At 33.1% G+C, this 22082-nt stretch overlaps 1 protein-coding gene and 1 long non-coding RNA gene across 2 annotated transcripts; one reads left to right on the forward strand and one right to left on the reverse strand.

Moving 5' to 3' along the window:
- Positions 1-868: 868 nt before the first annotated feature.
- On the reverse strand, positions 869-5315 carry LOC110418456 (pentatricopeptide repeat-containing protein At1g74750-like). The gene is made up of 2 exons (XM_021431190.1): positions 5141-5315; positions 869-3579 (listed from the first exon to the last, which is right to left on the reverse strand). Exon 2 carries the CDS (start codon positions 3574-3576, stop codon positions 1000-1002), a length of 2577 nt encoding a protein of 858 aa, XP_021286865.1. The 5' UTR covers positions 3577-3579; positions 5141-5315; the 3' UTR covers positions 869-999.
- A 5301-nt stretch (positions 5316-10616) lies between these two features.
- Positions 10617-18554, forward strand: LOC149527065 (uncharacterized). Its single transcript, XR_016351346.1, has 5 exons — positions 10617-11177; positions 13385-13692; positions 13788-13914; positions 13983-15323; positions 18267-18554. It is a non-coding gene; the product is annotated as an uncharacterized LOC149527065 (long non-coding RNA).
- The last annotated feature ends 3528 nt before the right edge of the window (positions 18555-22082 follow it).

The following is a 22082-nucleotide window of genomic DNA, read 5'->3' on the forward strand; positions in this document are numbered from 1 at the left end:
CATGTGAATTTAAATATAAACGTGTCAAAAGGAAGAAATACGGTTTTATCATCCTATAATGAGAATATGGGGATGAAATTTCCTGTTACTTTTGGACAACGTTTCAACAGCCATGGCAAGGCAAGTGAAACAGTGCAACTACCATATCTAAAGTTTCCACCATTCACTCTGGTTTTGCTTGTGAAGTCAATGGCTTGCGAAGACCAGGGAAGTTTAAAATTTTCCTTCTCATTTGGAAACACAAGTAGTTTCAATAGAGACCATAATATCATAAATTTGAGAAACACAACTAGGAAACCAAGGCCTTGCGAAGACCAAACAACTTTAACCCACTTCAGTTCTAGTAGCCACCCCACCAAACTTGACAGCCCAAGTATTTATAACCCATAACATACAACCAACAAGTCCGCATAAAAAGAGTCAACAGAGCAAATGGAAAGGTTAAAATCATAGGTTGAAATGGGAAAGGTCAAAAAAATGAAAAAGCTGCTTTCAGTGGATCATGTAAAAGATAAACAGAAAGCAGAATCAAGCAAAGTAAGCTGGATATAAATGACCATGATCAACTGACTTTTCCAATCTCTTTCTTAACAAGTTGTGTTCAAGTGTTTTGAAGGTTAAGGTTACGGATAATTGCTTAACAGCCAAAATAAAGACAACAAGGTAGGAGAATAGAACCACTCAGCCAAAAAATGTTGCCATTAACACCATAATTATCCGCTGCTCAATCGACCACCAGTAGTTCGTTGCAGGTGGATCCAAAATTACAGTGAGGGCTGCAAAAAAGGGGGAGAAAAGGCACACATCCTATATTCTTAGTGCACCAGTTATGTAATCACAATTTTCAATCAAAAGCTGATCTAAACTCTAACACAATCAAAAGCTGGCATCAGCTCCTCATTTAACATTATATTTTAAAAAGCTGCAATCATTCAGATATACACAAAACCTCTTCCAGTTCCCGCAACAAAACTCTGTTTATGCTACAATGATGGCAAACTACAGTAAATGCATCCGCTCCACATATGATTGAAGTAACCATCTGTTAAGAGGCTCTCCACACCCCACAAAACAGCCAGAATTTCCATTCTCCGTAAAAAATGGAAAGCTAAAAATACTGAGAAGATCCTGAACTGCCTGTCTCACAAGTGATGATCCTGTAACCCTGCTCCGCCGCCCCCATCCAGTCACTATATCAATCCTGCTGGGACTGATCCCAGACACTAGCATTTGCTGGCGAAACCAGGCAAGTGTCCTAGACAGTGCTGTTACAGCAGTACCATCTGACATCACATGAAGGTTGATCAGCCAATAACACGAGCTTTTCTCTCTAACAGCATCCGGATACACATTCTTCTGTGCGGCTACCTCCCAAACAGATCCAGCCTCCTCCTTGAGCCCTGATTTGTGAAGAAAATCCACCACAGAATCCACAAGTCCCCTCTTGCTCTCTCTATCCTCACTGTGCATCATATCCAAGAACTTACCCACATGATCCCGCACATTTTGACCATCAGGTCCTGCTGAAGGCATGGACAACAGAAACATATGTGCAGGATGACCTGTGACTGCCATGAGCTGGCAACAAAATCCCATATCATAAGGTGACCTGGCTTCTGTACAACAGCTTAGGAGCAAGGTATAAGTTTGCAAAGAAGGATTTAAACCCAAAGCCAGCATGTTTTGGAGCAAGTTATAAGCATCTGACAACCTGTGCACTCTAAGGAAAGCACTGAGCAAAGAATTGCAAGTAGGAACATTGGGACGCAGCCCTGCATGTAGCATGGCCTGATACCACTGCCAAGCCTTTTCCACATTACCAGCCTTTCCCCATAAGTCAACTAGCAGACCATAAACAGGTTCATCAGGCACCCAGTTTTTCCTTTTCATCTCAGCAAAAATTGATTCTGCTTCATCCAGATAACCACAGTGTCCAAGCACCTCCATTACTATGCTGTATGTAACCTTGTCAGGGTCAAATCCGGCATTCTGCATATCACGATAAAGTTTTAATGCACTCTCATAATTCCTAGCCTTTGCTTGTAAAGCAATCATGATGTTGTAGGTAACTAGATTAGGAACACAACCCTGACCAACCATCTCACAAAACAGCCTCTGGGCAGCAGGTAAGTGCCCTGCCTTTCCAAGGCAGTTGATTATCACACTATAAGTGAATGTATCAGGAGAAAGGCCAACTGCTTGCATTCTTTGGTACAAGTCCATAGCAACATCAAGAAACCCAGCTTTGGCATGGATATCAATAAGAGTACAATATGTGACACGATCAGGTTCACAATCTGCTTCCTGCATTTGATTGAACACATTGATAGCTTCTTTCAAGTAGTTTGCACGTCCATAACTATGAATAAGACGATTGTATGTCACAACATTTGGCTGACATCCATCCTTCACCATCTGATCAAGTAATCTATTTATTGCCCCAAACTGCCTTGCACGACCAAGGATACCCACCATGGTGGTGTATGTATGACCATCATGCTTGAATCCAGCCTGCCGTTTTAACCAATAGAAAAAGCCAAGAGCAACTGTGTGATCTTGTATTTGCTTCAGTACTTGGTTCGCTTGATATGCATCCATTGAGAAGTTGAGATTTTCAAGTGCCTGTTCAGCAGCAGGACCCCAGTTCAGCTGTTGCAATATGTGGGAAACACTTTCAGTGACATGCCGAGTGCCTGCCAAAGGCCTGGTCATAGGAACAACTCCTGTTGGCATTTTCATGTCCCTAAAGGATTTTTTAAAACCTTCTGTGCCAGAATCTGAAAATTTTGCATCTGAAGGTAGTACACTGGAGTTAAAATTTGACATGAAGCGATGAGAATGAGCTTTCACTCTCTGTGGCATAGGCTTCTCCTTATCACCAGTATTTGCAGTCGTACTATGAGTTTCAGATGAACCTACTGATGCAGCATTTGAAGCTCGCTTGTAACCTCGAACATTGGGCTTGCTACCTCTATCTTTCATACCATGGTAGCTAACTGTTGATTTTGGCCCTGCTGCTATTTCAGATGATGGTTTTGGATAGACTTTAGCAAAGTTCTCTCTTTTGACAGGTTTGACAGCAGGAGATTTTATATTTGGAAGTTGCCTCGATGATTCAACCACACAGTTTTTCGGTAAGCTTAACATTACACCCCCATCTGATAAAGGAAGCTTATAATTCATCATGTCAGACAAGAATGACACAGCTGCAATGCCAGCTTTAACAAATTGGTCAGAAATAGGGGTTGATGCCTGCCCATCAAGTTGAACAGCCTCAATGTTGACATCATAATTTACATTGCCAGATCTATGCAAAGGAATAGGATTAGAGACAAGCTGTGGTGCTCTCTCAGCTTCATGAGAACCAACAGCTTTGGATGCAGTCCCCAACGCCAGGGTTCCCCTACCTGAGGATTTGGACAGAACTTCATTTCTTATGCTCCGCTTTCTGGAAACACAGGACTCATCTTCAGGGCACGTGCATGAATTTCCGTCTGATGCGCTACATCGTGACCCACTAAATAAAAATGACCTTGCACTACTTGAGAGGTTACCAATATGCTTTGCTCGTAACATGATCTGCACAAACCAGAAGATTTTCAAGGAAGAGAAAAAGTTTTACACCACATGTATTAATCAATTAAAAAGACATTGGTAATTCAAAGCTGTGGCACTTAAACAAACCAATGGCAAAAGGGCATAATCTACACCCTTGCTACAAAAACAGAAAATCAAGAATAACAATACATGCCACCAGATGCAAACTATATATTTTGCAACACATGAATATCATATAGAGAATTCTGCTTCCAGCAATGCCCTTGATATCTTCACTGAAAGCTGGAAAAGTGAGGTATAGGAGTTGTTATACGTCCCAGATTAGGAGATGTAATTACATTCATACATCATATAGCATTTCTGCACCATGAAATTCATAATAAGAATCACAACAAGTTAACAACTTCAAACTACTCAACGGAATAAACAAGGGCCTGCCCTTTAAACAACGTTTTCTGTGACTTGGACATTTCCGAAAGATTTTTCAGGCTCTAAGCCTCTTTATCAATTCCAAACGGGAGCACTGTATGTGCCTTTGACATTTCCACCAGCAATATTAACCATTCTGGATACTTTATTTATACTCCAGAGGTGCCAGGAAGACAAGGTGGTATCAAGTTGCAACTATAGAAAAATGGTTTTGAGGCAGCAATAGCATCAAGCTGATGATAATGCAACTATCCCGGAGGTGATATTCACTTGCATATAAAGTGACATTTGTACATAATGGGTAAACAGAAATAGGCCACATAAGCGATGTGACAATGGCCCATGAAAAGTAAGACATTTTTCCTCTGTCAAAAGAAATAAACCATATTCATCCAGACTCCATGCCAACACTTCAAAATCCATTGGAAAACAAATTAGACGCTACTCTACCTTGTCAATCTCCCAAAAAAGCAGTGGAAAACTTAAAATGCAATGCTCCAATGGATAGAAAATAGGAAAATTTATTGAACTTTATCTGAGAATTATATGATTTACGGTCCTTTCCCTCCTTTCAGCGGGCAATTATCTACTTACTTCAGACTGAAACTAAGGAAGGGTACAACAATAAATGCCAACAAAACCGCAGTCACCAGCAAATAGACCAATCAAGTACTGCAAATGACTTCAACTAACATCGTGCTCTCGTTTTTGCAGAAACAAAAAATCAATAAAAATAACAGAATAAGCAGCCAACGCAACCGCCCCCCCCCGCTTTAAAAAATGCAGTCCTATTGCAGCTTTTTTCTTTTCCCATGACTAATCTCATAATGCTTATTTGCACATCAAGCCATCTAGTTCTTCATCTTTTTTTTTAACCAAAAAAAATAACAATTTAAACCCAAGATACGATGAACACAATATAATGAAAATAAAGGCGAAAAAGAATATCAATTTCCTCCACATCTGAGAATGAACCAACAAAGCTAAGTTCAATAATCAAAATAAGAAAGAAAAACACCCACGAGTCAAAGAACCAAAACGATTAAAGAAAAAATGGTGCAATATAAAAGCAAAACAGCTTAAACCCAGTAAACAATGAGAAGAATATAATGCAAAAAAACAAAAGGAGCATGGTTTGTGGGGAGACAGGTACCTGAAAACGGAGTTCAAAACTTCTGGGTCTGTTTCCAGAGACAGAGAGAGAGAGAGAGAGGGAAAATGAAAATCTTTTTAGAGAGAGCAAGAGAGGCGGCCTCTCTTCTTTTCTTTCTCTGTGTTGTCAACCCTGTTTTTTTCCAAGCAAGTTGGGGAGTGGCTGTGACGGTAGTTGTTTGTCACAGCTTTTGTCATTTGCCTTTTCTTCTTGCCTGCTTTGTAAATTGTGATCGTTGGCTTTACTTTCTCACGTGAGAAAAAAAAAATAACTGGCCTGCTTAATTACATGTCAAATTTATAAATATGGATTTTTTATAGTAAAAATAAGAGTTTATTCATTAATAATATTTGCCACCCACATTCTCAATCTCTAACAATTTACTCATTTTTAATTGAGTGTCTAATTTATGTTTTTAATTGTTTACATTTTTGTCAATGTTATTCAATTTATTATAAGTAAAATATTGTGAAAGCAAAAAAGTAAATACGGGTACAATAAGAAGCAAAAAAATAGTCTTAATCATTTGAGAAGCAAACGTAGTAACAACATTTTACTCAACTATTAATAAAAAGAGTCTATTTTATGAAAAATAAAAATATAAAAATTTAATTGATAATTTTATTAAATAATTTTAAAAAAATTTAAATATTATATATATTTTTTGCAAAGCTTATTCGAGTTGTTGTAACATGGTAGTTAAACATGATAATAAGGAGAAAGATTAATAGTTATAAATAAAAACAGAAAGTGATAATTGATAAAGGAATAAAACATTGTATTCATCTTGTTATATAGCAAAATGAAACTAATAATAATATCCAATTACTAGTAATTCAATTCATTTTGCGGGTGTCCCAACCCAAGTCTAGTCTTGCTTTGAATTGGTCTTGTGACATTTTTTATTAGGCAGATTGAGTCATCAAATACGACATAATTGGGCTACTTACACCCCTTTCTTTATTCCAGTTTGATAAAAAAAAATAAAAAATTCATTTCTAATATGAACTGGACAGTCGGTCAATCTTTTTATTTGTTTACTTTGAATTTTGATTGTGTACAAAGTCAATCATAGCGTGACAGAAGATTCTAGAGATGGAACGGCACTGATGCTGAGGCTGTAAAGCAAGCCGCGTGGGCGAAGAGCATTGGAACACTTACGCCTTAAAAAATATCTACGTGGAAAGTATAAGCACCTCATCAATAATAATAATAATAATAATAATAATAATAATAATAACAACAACAATATAATTGTTGATTGTTCCTTGGCTTGGCTTGGTGGTGAAGGCAGAAGCAGGATCTTGGCGCTGGCAGCTTCGTAGTAAATCTCGGGAATCCAGGGCGGACAGCGACAAGATACTTTTGTTAATTCTGTTGCCGATTAGACCTTAAAAACGAGTATACGCGCCCACCAGAGCCACGTGTTTAACACAACAGAGTCGGTACCAGTTTGGATTGAGTCTGGCTCCAGCCCTCCACCGTCAAAAGGCCACGCCATCCCACTTCCACTTGAAGTTTCTCACCCATCAACGCTGAAAGTTCTTTTTTGGCCTTTCTCGGTTTGAGCATGGAAATTTCATTTTTATAAAATTAAATTTTACCAGTTAATAAAAAAATTTATATTCGTTAATGTAAATGTTTTACTTTCGAAAAAACGTAACATATTTTTTATTTTTTTTCCAAATAGATTTCATTTAGAAAATATTGACTCTCTTTTCACTAATGATCTCACAAAACAATAAAATAATAAAATATTATTATTTTTTCATTTCTTTATTTGTTATCTTTTTAATAAAATATTATTAATTATTTAATAAGAATCATAGTACTATAATTAATTTTTATTAAAGAATTATAATATTTGATATAATACAAAATAATTAAGGTCAAATAATAAAAAAAATTATATAAAATAGAAATAAACTTCTCACACATAAAAATCTTTCTTTTCTTTTAATTTCTAGTTATGATTATTGACTTAATAAATTAATCAGTATAATAATATTATGATAAATAATTAATTATAAAAATTAAATATTATTTATATATATAATATTTTCAATATTAGTAAAATATTTTTGATGTATTGCATAATTAATTAATGTTAATTTTTTAGACATAATATTCAAAAAAGTCTTTAAACTATGCAAGAAAATTTAAATAAATCTTTCTTCTTCTATTATGTTCAATAAAATTCCTATATTTTACTTTAAATCAAATAATCACTTATTACTAATAGTTGACTAATTGTTGTTAATTATTTATTGTTTCATATTCACATGACACTAGCATGATGTTGATGTAGAAGTAAAAAATGTTATTAAGTCATATTATCATGCTACATTAGTATACTATATCATTATAAATTATAATATGTAAACATGTCACATAATTATCAATATGACATGTTAGTATGCCACGTTAATGCTATGTGACAGAGAATGACAAATGATATTTTAATTAAATTATTTATTAATTAAAAAAACTTATTTAATTTAAAATAAAAATATAAGAGCTTATTTGATTTAAAATAAAAATATAAGAGTTTAATTGAATACGATAAAAATATAAGAATTTATTTGAATTTTTATAAATAGTTTAAAGATTTTTTTAGATATTATGCCATATTTTTATGATGTTATGATAAAAAATTATTAAACATAAGTCATGATTTAAAATATTTTTCATAAGATGATCTGAAAAATAAAAAATATTTTTGACAATTTATATAAATGATAAAAAATATTATATTTTTTCATAAAATATTTTATACTCAAAAATTTTCATTCAATAAGTTATTTTTTAATTATCAAACAAAGTCTTAATTTGTCTACCATTTTTATCTTTTTCTTTAAGTTCTATTTTTACTCAATTTGTTTAATAAGTTTAAAAAATATAATATAAAAAAGTTTTCTATTATCTTTTAATTAGTCAAATAAAATAATTTTAAAATTTATTTTTTAAAAAATCAATGATTATGCACTCGAACATTGGATTCTAATTGTTACACGTTCTTATCCCTTCTCTTAATTTAAAAAAAAATCAATATTAAATTTTTTTTATAATTAAAAAATAAAAAATTTAAATTTTATTTTTTAAATAAAAAATAATATATCAATTAATAAGTTAAATACTTTGTTTATAAATCGGTGTTAGATTGAGTTTTAAGAAAATTAAAAAACAGTAGAAAAAGCACGAAAAAAATCTTCTGTGATAAACAAGATTGAAAAGAAAGTCGATGAATAAATGTGGATGGAAATATATAACCTTTTTCAAAAGTTTGAGCCTTTTATAAGTAAAAAGAGAAGCTTTTTCTTTGTAAACCCAGCCCAAAAGCACACAGAACCAATAAAAAAAAGAGTAACTAATGAAATTATATTAAAAAAAAAAGGGAAAGGGCAAGAAAGAGAGAAGATGGGCCATAGTTTCAGCCTTTGAGGGCTTGTCGTTGAGAGGAAGTGAAGGAATCTATCAGCAGCAGCAAGTGAATAAAGTGAAAGTAGAGAGAATGTTCTAGACCGCTCTCCTCAGTATACAAAATCTTGAGCACTCTGTAACTTGCCATCTACATTTGCAAGCCTAACATGAATTTTGGGCTGATATTGATTGCATCTCATCATTTCTGTCTTTGGGTTATGGATCTCAATGTTGATATGAACTTGCAAAATATGAACTGGGCCTTGTTCCTTGAGGAATGGTACAAATGCTTGCCCAAGTCTTTTATTTTTTTTTATTTTTTTGTATAATATCTTAAAAGGTCTTTAAATTATTTGGAAAAATGTGAATAAGTTTTTATATTTTTATTGCATTTGATTAGATCTTTATATTTTTAATTTGAGTTAAATAAGTCTTTATATTTTTATTTTAAGTCAAATAAATTCTTATAACTAATTATTAGTTTAATCAAAATGTGATTTAATCAAAATAAAATTTGTCATTCTATACTACGTGGCGCTAACATGATATACTAACATATCATAATTAATGATGATGTGACATATTGACATATTATAATTGATGATGATGTAACATACTAATTAGGCATAATAACATGATCATGTAACATTTTTCACCATTCACATTAACGCAATATTAGTGTTATGTGGATATAAAATGACAAGTGATATTTTAACTAATGATAATTAATCAATCATTAGTTATAAGAATTTATTTGATTTAAAAATAAAAAATATAAGGATTGGATTGAATGCAATAAAAGAATAAAGACTTATTTGAATATTTTTGAATAGTTTAGAAAGTTATTTAAAAATTATACCTTTTTTTTTCTCAATCACAGTGATTTTATTTCAAACTTTCAAAATAGGTGATTGAATTTATGCAAATTGTGAAATTTCTTTGATAAAATCTTTTATTACAAACTTTCAAAATAATAAATTTATCTTTTACGTAATGAATATTATATATCAAGCATGTTTATAGACAATAAATAAGAATATAAAAATCTATAAACAGGTGCAAAAGCTTAACCATGAACAAAAATAATTGGTAGTTATATGAGAAAAGCAATAAGAAAAGTAGAAAAGTGTCAAAGTATCGATTATTAGCCAACATTCAAAAGATATTTGGAATAGAAAGTTACAATTAAGAGTGTTTTACAGGACCCTTTATGTAGATGTTATAGCCAAAGAAACTACAAAAAGATGTTCTATATAATTTGGCACATACTTCATTTGTTGTGCAAATGAGATTGTTCAAAAGATGTGGACAAAATATTAGTAAGTGTTGCTATACAAAACATAATAATTGTTTGATTGTCTGTTAATTTTTACCATAGTCAAAACTATACAATGGAGTACAAAAAATATGCTCCAACTATAGTAAAAATTAGCTCATCCTTTTTCAACACAGCTTTCTTTTTCTCCCTGTTGCTGTTGCTGTTGCACTTCTGCTGGATTTGCTATTTAGATAAAATGATAAAATATGTTTAGTTTCTTGCTTATCGTTCTATTGCAGTTATAATAAAAAGTATGCTCATTAATATAATTTATCTCCTCGGTTTTGCTGTTTTTCCTTGGTAACTCTTCTAGGAAGAGTTCTTTGGAAACTTCTATGATGGTCGAGGATGAGGGTACTTCCATCTGGGGCTATCCCATAGTCAGTAACGGCGTCTCGGAGGGTGTTGGGTCTTAGCTCGTGGAACATGAGGCTGCTTCAAATTTCTAAAACAAACTACAAAGCTTTGTCTACAAAAAATTTTTTATCGGTAAATTTAGTTAATATATCGAAAAAAATTACTGAGAAAAGATTTTTTGTCAATATTTCATCAGTAATACAATGGCGTGAAATTACTGAAAGGCTTACTAAGATTATCCATCAAGATATTTTGTCGGTAACTTCTTTATTGATAGAATTTATTAATCAAATTTAGAACATAGGTATTAATTATTGGTGAAAATTTCGTTGGTAATGACTTTAAACCTTAGCGATTGAATTACCAACAAAAATTTTGTCAGTAATTACAAGGGTAAGACTAGTTTAGAGTTTGATAATTTATTGACGAAATTTCAATCTACGTTTAAAAAAAGATTTACTGACAAAGTTTCTGTTGGCAATTTCATCAGTAAACTAAATTAAAATCCTTAAATGAGTCTTTTAGCCTCAGTTCTCCGTTCTCATTTTTCCCTTAACTTTCTAACCCTTTGCCTCTCTCTTACTTGCCGCCCCACCCAACGCGACCTTCAGTCAGTTACTCTTCACCGGATCGATGTCAATGAAGGGGTCAACCCATTCACCAATTGATTTCTCACCGGAGAAGCCCGCTCCTCTCTTCTCCTTCTTTTCCCCCAACTCTTAAATACTCTGCCTCTCTGCCGCCTGTCGCCCCACCCTAACACCAACTCCTCACCGGATCGACACCAATGCCAGCTTTTCTCTCTTTTCCTTAAACATATTCGTTGGTTGATTTCTCCCTAAAGAAGTTCGTTTGAGTTCATCGACCCCTTTGATTTGAGGTCTGACCCTATGATTTCTCTGCCCATTGAAGCTTCAGCGGGCTACTCTTCTAAACCATACGGTAAGCTTTTTGCCACTTAGCAACTAGTTGTTTAGGGTATTAATTTGGGTCTAGGGTTTATTGTTTAAGGTATTGTGTATGCTATTGAAAATTTAGCAATTAATATAATTAATCTATTTAGTAATCTATTGGTGACGATTGCTTGAGTAATCTGTTGTTGTTGTTGAGTTCAGTAATGCATTAATTTGTTGAGTTTAGTTTAGTTTAGTTGACTTGAGTTTAGTAATTAATTTGTTGGTTAAGATTGTGCGTTGTTGTTTGGGGTATAAGCTATTGATTTGGGTTTATGGTGTTAAGTAATTTGTTGTTGATAATCTATATACAAAGGAAATAGTAATACCCAAATGCAAATTAATTAAAGAATTTAACTAAATAAAAGAAAAAAAATGTTTTAGTTATTAAGCAAGTAATTAAATTAGTGATATTTTTTAATTTAAAAAATATTTAAACTAATTAAGCTGTGAATTAATGAGTTAAGTAATTAAGTAATGTAGTGTATAATAATTAAGTAATTAAACAATTAATAAAATTAGTAAATTTAGTAAAATATACAATTATTTGGATTAATAAAGATTGTGTTAAATTAATTAAAGAATTTAACTAATCAAACGAGAAAATGTTTTAGCAATTAAGCAATGAAGTAAATTAGCAATATTATTTAATTTAAAAAATATTTGAATTAATTAAAGTGTGAATGAGTAAATTAAATAAATTAGTTAATTAGTAATGTAATGTGTTACAATTAAGTAAATAAGCAATTAATTAAATTAGTAATACTATATAAAATCTTATTTATTTAAATTGATTAAGGGTTTAGGGAATTAATTACATAGTTTTACTAATTATAAAAAACATGTATTAGTAATAGGTTTACTAATTATAAAAAACTTGTATTAGTAATTAATCAATTACCTTAGTTTAATCAATTTTCTAAATTTTAAAATTATTTAAAGTAATTAAAGGTTTAGGGTAAATCAATTAAAAAATATTATATATTTTAAATTCATTTAAATTAAGTAAGATTTTAATAAAATAATATGTTGATAAAAATATAATTTTTATAATTTTAGTATTATAAAATAATCTTTTCAATTAATGTTTGTGTTAATATCTGTTAACGAACAATATTATATATCCGTTATAATATTTTTCTTAGAATGGAATGAGATCGGAGTTAGATGATTTTTGAGTTGATTCAAGTTAATTTTTGAGGACAGAATTTGTGAATGGCATAGATGAATTTATATCATTTGCGCCAGCCAATCAAAATATGTGACTGAGAATAAAATCAAATGTCTTTCCTCTTAGTTATTGATAAAGTTCGAGAGCACTTATTTTGTAAAAGGTTTACTGGTGCATACATAATATGGGATGTTGGACACTCATTCCATGTTGGACAATCATCGGGGCATTTTTTTGATGAGCAAAATGGAGTTAATGAAGTCAAAAGAGAAAACCCATATGCTCAAATGGTTATAGATGCTTAACGATCGGAGTTTCAGTTCAATGATGAAACCCGAAATGAACCTGTCTTTCCTGAAGATCCAAAGGTGTTCTAGTAGATCTTGTTCATGAATTGGTCGGAATTAGACACAATTGGATTTTTACTAGCAATGAGCCTTTTGTTTTAATAGAACAAGCAACTCTAGTATACTACACGTTGTATCCATCAAACAAAAGATATTAACGTGATTGACGAGCAATGTTCAAAACGAAAAGGTGTATGAAGAAGATGAAATTACTTTCAATTCATGATTTGATCATACTTTGATTGACCTTGACAATAATACAATTTTTGTTAATGGTGAATATGAATAGGTTAATTCATTTGTGTATGTTGAACATAATGAAGAAGATGATAAAATTGATAAAGCTAATTAAGCTGAATGAGAATACAACGAGATAGAGGAAGAATCAAACAAATAAAATGAAAATGATATTGATGATGAAGAAGATGAGAATGAAGAAAATGAATTCACTTGTTCAAATGAAGATTGATGGAAGCTTTTTTTTTTTTGCAAAAAAAAGTACGAATTTATTTTTTGCTCTTTGACATTAAACCTTTATGAAGTTGTTTCATTATATATATCATGTTGTCTATTTATTTATTCATAGTTAAATTAATGTTTATATTCATTTAAGTAACTTTTTTTATAGTTATAATAACGGTTGTACTTTTTTTTTCTTATTCGACGGACATGGTTAAGCTCAAAAAAGAAGATGAAGGAAGGTTATCGAGGACACATTAGTAGTGATGGCCTTTCGACTAACCGACCTCCTATAATGCATCATCAGTCGCATCTTCCCTTTAAACCACGGAGTCCCACTTTAGTAGTAGATACTGAAGTCGAGCTAGAGGAATCGATGTCAAGTTTGACTACTCTAGTCAAACCTTAACTTTGGATGCTACTATTGCATCCAACAACATATTGTAGGCTAAGAATTGAGGGTCGAGTCTCAACTTGCTTATTCCAACTCATCCAGACCAATGGTTACTTCATCCTTTCAGAGAGAGGTAGTTTTCTCTACTCCAATTTGTATCATTAATTATACACAGTAAATTTAGTAAATTATTTTATGCGTTTTACTAACAATAACCCTATTTTGTAGTACTTTTGAAGGGACTGGCATTACTTTGATAATTACATGGATTATTAGGAGTAACTTTAGTGGATCTTCGTCAACATGGAGGCAAGTTCCTCAAGAGCATAAAGATAACATGAGGTGTAAATTAGAGGTAACATAAAGATATACTATTAGTTTATATTTATAATAATTTTTCATACTAATATATATTTTTCTTAGATGTGGGAATCTTTTAAATGGGCTGATGCAGATGTGACAAAGGTCTGGTCCATATGGGAGAAGAATTGCAAGGATCACCTTAAGGATCTATTAAGGGATGAATGCGATAAGGCCAAAAGGGAAACAGACGACCTTATCATCGATCTTCTATTAACGAAGGGTAAAGTACGACCTTGGATCACTACCGAGGTATGGTGTCACGGATCGCAGCTCAGCACATTAGAGGTGGCCCAAGGGTGTTTCGGAGTATTGGTATGTGGGGGAGTATTACTGGGAGAGAACCCCCACTAGATAGCATAAGGCAAGTGCAGGGTGCCAGCAGGGGCGCACAGCACAGGCCCTTGGGAAAGCCAGCCCGACAGGGTGCCAGTAGGGGCACACAGCATAGGCCCCTAGGCAAGCCAGCCCTCACAGAGCCAAGCAAACTGCGCGTAGGCGCGTCAGCCCACACAACAGGGGTGCGCGGCACGTCGACCCACACAGCATGGGTACGCGGCACGCAGGCTCGGGGCTGTCGGTCCAGCAGGGGTGCCCGGCACGCGGGTGCGCACAGTATGGGCGCACGGTATGCAGGCTTGGGGCTCATCGACCCAGCAAGGGTGCGAGGCATGTAGACCCGCACAGCATGGGCTCGCGACACCCAGGCTCGGGGCTCGTCGGCCCAGCAGGGGTGCGCGGCATGCAGGATGGCACGGCAGGGGCGTGCGGCACGCAGGCCCGCACAGCGCCCAGACAGACTGCCTGCCCGTGGCCTCTGCGCACCAGTCCGCCAGACCCCAGGCACACAACCTGTGCGCGGCCCAGACCCACCAGAAGGCCCAGGATGATGCCAGCCCTCCAGACCATAATGGCTTGAGCTGCTGAAATTTTAGCTTCACTTCTAAATATTTTGGAGGGAAATATTTGGGTGAAAATTGGCTATAAATAAGCCCTTGTAGATTGTGTAAATCATTCAATTCATTCAATAAAAGTTCAGCTTTTCTTTTTCTAGCACTCTCCTCTCTTTTCTTCCTTTCCCTTTTATGCAAGTGTGAGTGTGCCGGCTGACCGAAAAGTATTGTGCTGCGTGTGGGTGTGCTTAGTGCTTGCTGGGCGGGTGTTGAGCGCTAAGGCTGACTTGGGTTCTAGTACCGGGATAAGGGTTGAACCCAAAGTCGCATGGTGTGTGGTCTGAAAAATCGCCCCGTGACAATAGGACTAGCTTGTTGATAACATATGGTCCACATTAAATGGTTGTCACGCTCATGCAAAGGCAAGCAGAATCGCCTTATAGAGAAGAAGGGCAACGTTGCAAAACATACAAGCAGTTCCTTACTTTTCGCCCTACACCAGAAAAGGATGGTACGTGATTTTATTTTAATACTACAAAAATCATGCACTTTAATAATACAATTCTATATGTTGTTAATGATCATGATACATTTAATGATGTGTTCTTTATGTTGGAATGGCATGAAACTCATAGATAATAATTATCATACGTAGTGGAAAATAAGAATTTTAAACGTACCATGCCATATCGCCACTCATGGATCACGTTAGTGATTTTAATACAAACAAAATTTAAGAGGAGTAATAAATATATATTACCTAGCCACGTGTAGTCATAATCACAATGGTAAATCCTCTTGAATGAAAGAAGATACAACACTACTCTTCTTTCTACTCAAACCTGTGTACACCATAAAAGGAGGAAGAACCCAAACCGCCTAAGTATTTGGCTTCCAACGGTTGCACACACAACACTTAAACCTTTACAAGGAGGGAGCTTTCTCAATTATGCCTTTTTACTAGCAAGGTGGACAACAGCTTCTCTTCTCCACACAATCACACTCCTCCTAGCTGAGTCATAACGTTGGAAAACTATATTTCAAGTCACTTAAGAAAATGTGCGACTAAGCTTTCTTGTTTGTTATTTGACAACTCAAAAAACTAACTATTGTGTTTCACTTGTATTATGAGTAGTAGTTGAAAAGTGATATTTATATCTAGGTTAATTAACTTCTGAAATTGCAAATAAGGCCTCAATATTATGACTTTTTATAATATTGGCCTAACACTTAATTAAACCCTTTTAAGTAAGTCATTATAAATTAAAATTAAATTAAATTTACTTTAGTTTTTTGCAATTAAGGCTTTAATATTATAACTAATTACAATATTTTCTTTACACTTAATTAAATTATATTAATTAAGTCATTAAAAGTTAAAAACCTAGTGTATGATTTAAGTTCAACTTAAATAATCATACTTTCAGTTTAATTCATAATGCAACTTATTATGTGTGACTCATTAGGTTCTTAATATGTTATCAATGGAATCAAATTATAATTTTTATTAAATTAATTACTTCAATTCGATAAATCAAGACTAGCATTTAGCAATAACAACCTTTCAGTTTACAGTCTATCAGTGTAATTCATTCTTCATCATATATCTCAAAAATGATAAGACATGATACAATGTTTACTTTTATTGATCTCCACATTCGTTCTTGTGGTTAGATTGTTATCCTTTTAGAGACTTATAAAACTCTTTTTTCATAATCTCTAAGTCGCCTTGGCTAAAGACTTTAACAAGCTAATATCAACCAAGAATTGTTAAGATATGTCTTTTAAATCACTTGGGGTGATGATTCCTTTCTTGACCATTCATTTTCCTTCACATACTTTAACTTATACTCAAAAGTATCTTGTTTTGGCATCCTTGGTTAGGTACCCATAGAGATGAAATCAAAGCATAGTAATCCACAGATAAGAGAACTTAATATCTTAAGTCTAGAGAGTATTTATACAACTAACACATGAGAAATATTGCATAAACACTTGAGTGAAATACCCTTAGAATAGTTGCCAAGGTAAGAGTTTAAACACCTTAGATAGTTAAATCTAAGAAGATTGTGAATTAAGAGTTGTTGGTTGAGTTTGAAATGTAGTTAAGCTGTGAAATGTCGAAAATGCTTTTAAGTTAAGAATTGAGCTCTTATGTTCTATTTCGAGGAAGTTTAAGCTTCAAAAACTATTGGTGAGCAAGGATAACTCAATTTGCTTAATTGATGGAAATCACTTGCTAAGTGAGTGAGACTTATTGGTTAGACATTGGATGAATGCATGTAATGCATAATACATGTAGATGTGCTGCCATGGGACATATTTGAGTCATATTTGATAAGTTTACCTATGGGTTTATGTATGTATATGAGTATACATACACATGTGTGTGTGTGTGTGAGCTGTTATTGTAATGCTTAATGCAAATAAAATGCCTAGGCTGATGGGTTACTTGAGTTGTGATTATAGCCATGTGAGTAATGAATTTGATTTCATTAAAAAGTTATATGAATATATGTTGGCAATGGGATATACGTGGTTGATATGTGTCTAAACGTATTATGCTTAGGCCAACGGTTCAATGCTAGCTACCTTATGGCTATGCTTAGCAATAATTATGTTTGGTGAAAAAGACTTGATATATACATATCTTGAATGGGAAATAAGCACATTGAAATGTTTAAACCATCCAAATGGTTTCTTGAATCCTGCTTTGGTCCTGTATAAGCCACATAGTGGTGATTGTGCTTGATTATGTTTGTATTTGAGGCTATATATGCTGACTTTGCCAATTTGTTAGCACATGCTTATGTCTTGATGCTCTTATATTATGCATGTGTATGAACATTATTGCTTTTAAGTAATGAATGCTTCTTATGAGCTATTGAACTTGAATTGTGAAAGTTTATTAATTTATTGTTTAATAGTATCCGTGAATGATGCTAAATAATTATGAAAATGACATCTGCACATGGGGTAGCAACATGGTGGCCAATGTTAATTTGATTTTGTTCGATGAGTGCATTTCGGACGATGATATGGACTTGTGGAGTGGGATGCCTGTCCTGTTTACCTTGAAGGACCTCTTGATTTGATGTTATCCAATGAATGAGATTCCGAACATTGATATGGACTTGTGGAGTGGGGTGCATGTCCCATGGTCTTATTTATCATCAATGGCTTCGACACTAGACGTGTCTTGTTTACCCAGAGGACCTTTCTCTTGTTACCATCTTGTTAATAGTATATGGATGTTTAAAAGCTAACGATAAGTAGTTTAATGAGTAAATGTGTGCTCTGATGGGTTTGGTAAATTACTACGTATATGCATTTTCATATATTTGCATATCTTGAGATTGTAGTTTTATGTGAATTGCTTTCGTTATGCATATTGGTTTTTGCCCACTCACTGAGTTAACAAGAGCTCACCCTAATGTCTTGTTCCCATGTGCAGATAAATTGCTTTTGGGGATTCTTATACGGAAAGAAGTGGTTAGTGTTATTTAGGTTTATCGACATTTTTGGCATCCGATAAGAAATCACAATTGACGAGTCCACTCCTCTAATTTTGATAAAGTGTTAGAAGTTAATTTTGAGTGGTTGTATGTTGCCACTATGATGTGTAAACCCTATTTGTTTTTTTATATAGGCCTAAACCCATTATGTAGCCAATGTTTGGCTTTTGTGAATAGTACATGGTTGTACTTTTGTATCTAAAATTTTATGGGCAGTTTTTTATGGATGTATTTAAACTTATGTTATGAAATATGCCATTTAGGCCTTGTGACTTATTGAAAACATCTACTTATCTACTCGTTTTATGCAGGGCTTGTTCGGGTCTCATGGGTTACCCTCATTGGACTTGTGTGCCATTCACAGTCTCTAGGTTTGGATCTTGACAATTTAATTCCTACATAGAAAAAAAACCTTACGATATAGGTATTATCGATGAAATTTATCTATTAGCGATGAAATTCATCAATTATTGACAAAATCACTGATGAAATTCTTCCTTTATTGATAGAGTTCATATGAGATACAAATGGAATATCGATGGAATTATTGCGATTGCTGACGGATATTGCTTGTAAGCTTCAAAGTCGACTCTTAAGGCCGTCCATTAGTTATTTCATCAATATTCACTGATGGAATTTATCGACAGATCTTAATCCATCGGTACCTTTACCGATGAAAATAACTGATGGAGTTTCCTTATCATCGACGAGATAATGATCGACGGATTCAAGCCTTTAATAATGGAATTACTTATGGATCAATCAGTCAGTATTTTATTGATAGAATAATCTGTCAACTTACAGATTTGCCATTATCGACCATTGTATCTTCGATTGAGTACCGATTGAAACTTTTGTTAATAATTCCGTTAGAAATGAAACATATCGATAGAATTTTAACTATGGATGGATATTTTTACCAATAATGCCCTATTTTTTGCGGTGAATTTTGAGCTTTCATGTAAGGTTTGTTTGACACTATTTAGCAAAAAATCTTGTACACTATCAAACCTTAGTCAATGGTTTTTTTTTTTTGGTTAGCCTTACCTTTAATGTTTTTTATGTGTTGATTAATGCCTTGACAGGAGCTGAAAAAACCAACTTGTATATTGATCTGATTGCAGCTAGTTTTGTGATGGTAGCACCAATCAATTTTTCTACTTGTTGACCAAAAGCAAGCATTTGAATCTTACCAATTTGATCTTCCACTGTAAGCTCCAAAATTTTTCTATAGGAAATATAAAATGATTGTTAGGTTTTTTTTATTTATGATATAATTGTTCTCACTGAACTTGAGAAAAAATATAGTTTAGCCTATTTACATTAAAACTAGTGTCTTTTCATCATGTGTTAGACACCAAAATTATTAGATGCAGAATCGCAAGCCTACTACACATTGGTTGCAAGCATTGTAGTACCATCAAATTGGTGTTTCCACATTCACAATTGTTGCAGTGAGTTCAAACTTGTTGTTCTGTGAAAGTTGAATATACAATACCATACATGTCATTAGGAATTTTAATCATTGTTAATGAGAATTGTCTAAGTAATATTTATTATAAGTCTTATGGTGGCATAAAGGGAAAATTCTACCGTTATTTTTCTTGGCTTCGTTTCTAGCATTTGCAATAGTAACCTTTGACATTCTAATTGGTTGATTGAGCTGTAACTGGCTTTCAGTTTCAATGGTTGGAGTTGTGGTTGAATTGGTTGTTATCGGTAACTGACAATTAGTTTTAATTGGAAAAAATATTATAGGTTTAAATGTAGTTGTTAATTGTAAACTTAAATAGTATAGTGTGTGTTGACATTACTTTACCTTCACTTCATTGACTTCTTAAATGCCTGGGTTAATGTACATTCTTATTTCTGAACAAGAAGAGGCATATAGTGATCATACAAAGAATATATAGTAAAATGTTTATGTATTTTGCATATAAAGTTCTCGTTGCGATAAGTAAAAACGTTTTCTGTGTTGTACTTACACATGTAACTTTGATCATCACTCCAATAGAGATAAGCACAACATTTGTGCTTCGATAAAACAATTCCTTTTCTTGCATGTTCAATGCTAAGCCTCGTACAACACAACCTTCAAAGTCTCCTAGTTGTTTAAACATATCGAAAAGCTAAGTAATTTAAGTAAGAGGATAAATGATATCAATGAAAAAGATGAGTATTTGTTTGTATTTTTCATTTACGTCGTATTTTGAATATATATGTCTCACTTCTACATAAATAGATCTTTGTTGTTGAGCTGGACCTTTGTTACTAGATGCATTGTCATTAATAGTCCAATAATATATATGATATTTTCATGGAAATAAGAGGACACAATGATTAAAGTATCAATTACAATATAAAGTAGTATAAAAAAAGGGTTTATTTATAACACCTGTCAAGATTTTCTTTTGATGTATCTGGTCATGAATGGTACTGTACTGTATGAAGTTGAAATGATAGGAAGGATATCCAGTAACAAGGTCATGGACTTCTCTCACTATCACCAGTCTAGAAAAGATAACCATGATATCTCCAAGAAGAGCATTAAAGTTGTTCTTAGCTTTCATCACCTGAAATTTGTCAATCAAATAAACAAATCTTTCTTTCAGTATAGATGCAAACTATGCTGTATCTAATCCTTTGATCATTGCTTGGATTACATTTTTCTATAGTGAAAAGAATCAATTAATTGTTATTTTACTGTGAGTTTGAACAATTGTATAGATTACATTGACATCTGCAAGTAAAAGGTCAAAGCTGATAAGGTTTTCAAGATTATCAGGAGTCGTTGACTGCCACATCCTTAGCACTTTGACTTGTATGGCTTTTGCTAGTTTGAACAATTATAGATCATTTAAATATTCTGAGTCATTTGTACCTGAGGACAAACATTTAAGAACATTAATTTTATTACATTTTAAATAGTCTTGAAAAATTAGACTTGTACTATTCATTGCTTTATATATCTTTGAATCTGATGGTCTCAAATCGTACATAAGCAACAGTTGGAAGAAACAACATCAGGTGGGATTATTTGTAAGTACAAAGATAGATAGTCGAAATTAAGAACATTTACATAATACAAAAAGAAAGCACGTTAAGCTCTAAACAATTTTCTTTAAACAAAAGATAATAAGAAATGATAAATAACACTACACAGAGTAAATGTAGCAAACAATGGTTTTGTAATAGCTAAAGTTTTACTAACCTAAAAAAAGATTTTTAACTAGAAACAATTCTATTAAGCAGAGGAAGAGATTACTATAACCTTTTTGTAAGTTTTCAAATATTTCTTTGTAGATTATATTTTAGTTTCATTTAACTATTGTTTGTCTTCATTCAAGATTAAAATCTTCAATCTTTGTCGAGATGTCACTCTTGATAAAGCCACATATAATTGACCATACATAAAAATAGGATTTGGTAAATACAAACTAATAATATCAAGAGTTTGTCCCTAACTTTTGTTTATTGTCATACTATAAGAAAATCTAATTGGGAATTGTTTTCTTTGGAAAACAAAAGGCCATTGTTGTTGTTTGACTGTCATGACTATGCTTGGAATAATACTATCCTTTTTGCAAAAGCTCTTGATATTATTTTTCCTTTTATGACATTAATAGCTAGTTGAGTAACCAAAACTCTAGTTCCATTGCATAATCCATAGCTTTGGTTTATGTTCCTTAATAGTATAATAATTGTACTTACCTTCAGATCCAATTGATGATTAGGAATACTAAGACAACTAAATG

The sequence above is a fragment of the Theobroma umbraticum genome, unplaced genomic scaffold (assembly GCF_002168275.2).
Source record: "Theobroma umbraticum cultivar Fairchild unplaced genomic scaffold, ASM216827v3 scaffold_50.0, whole genome shotgun sequence".
In the NCBI taxonomy this organism is placed as follows: Eukaryota; Viridiplantae; Streptophyta; class Magnoliopsida; order Malvales; family Malvaceae; genus Theobroma; species Theobroma umbraticum.

Coding starts and splice junctions, on each gene's coding strand:
- LOC110418456 (XM_021431190.1), bottom strand. CDS start 3,576: ATGTTACGAGCAAAGCATATTGGTAACCTCTCAAGTAGTGCAAGGTCA.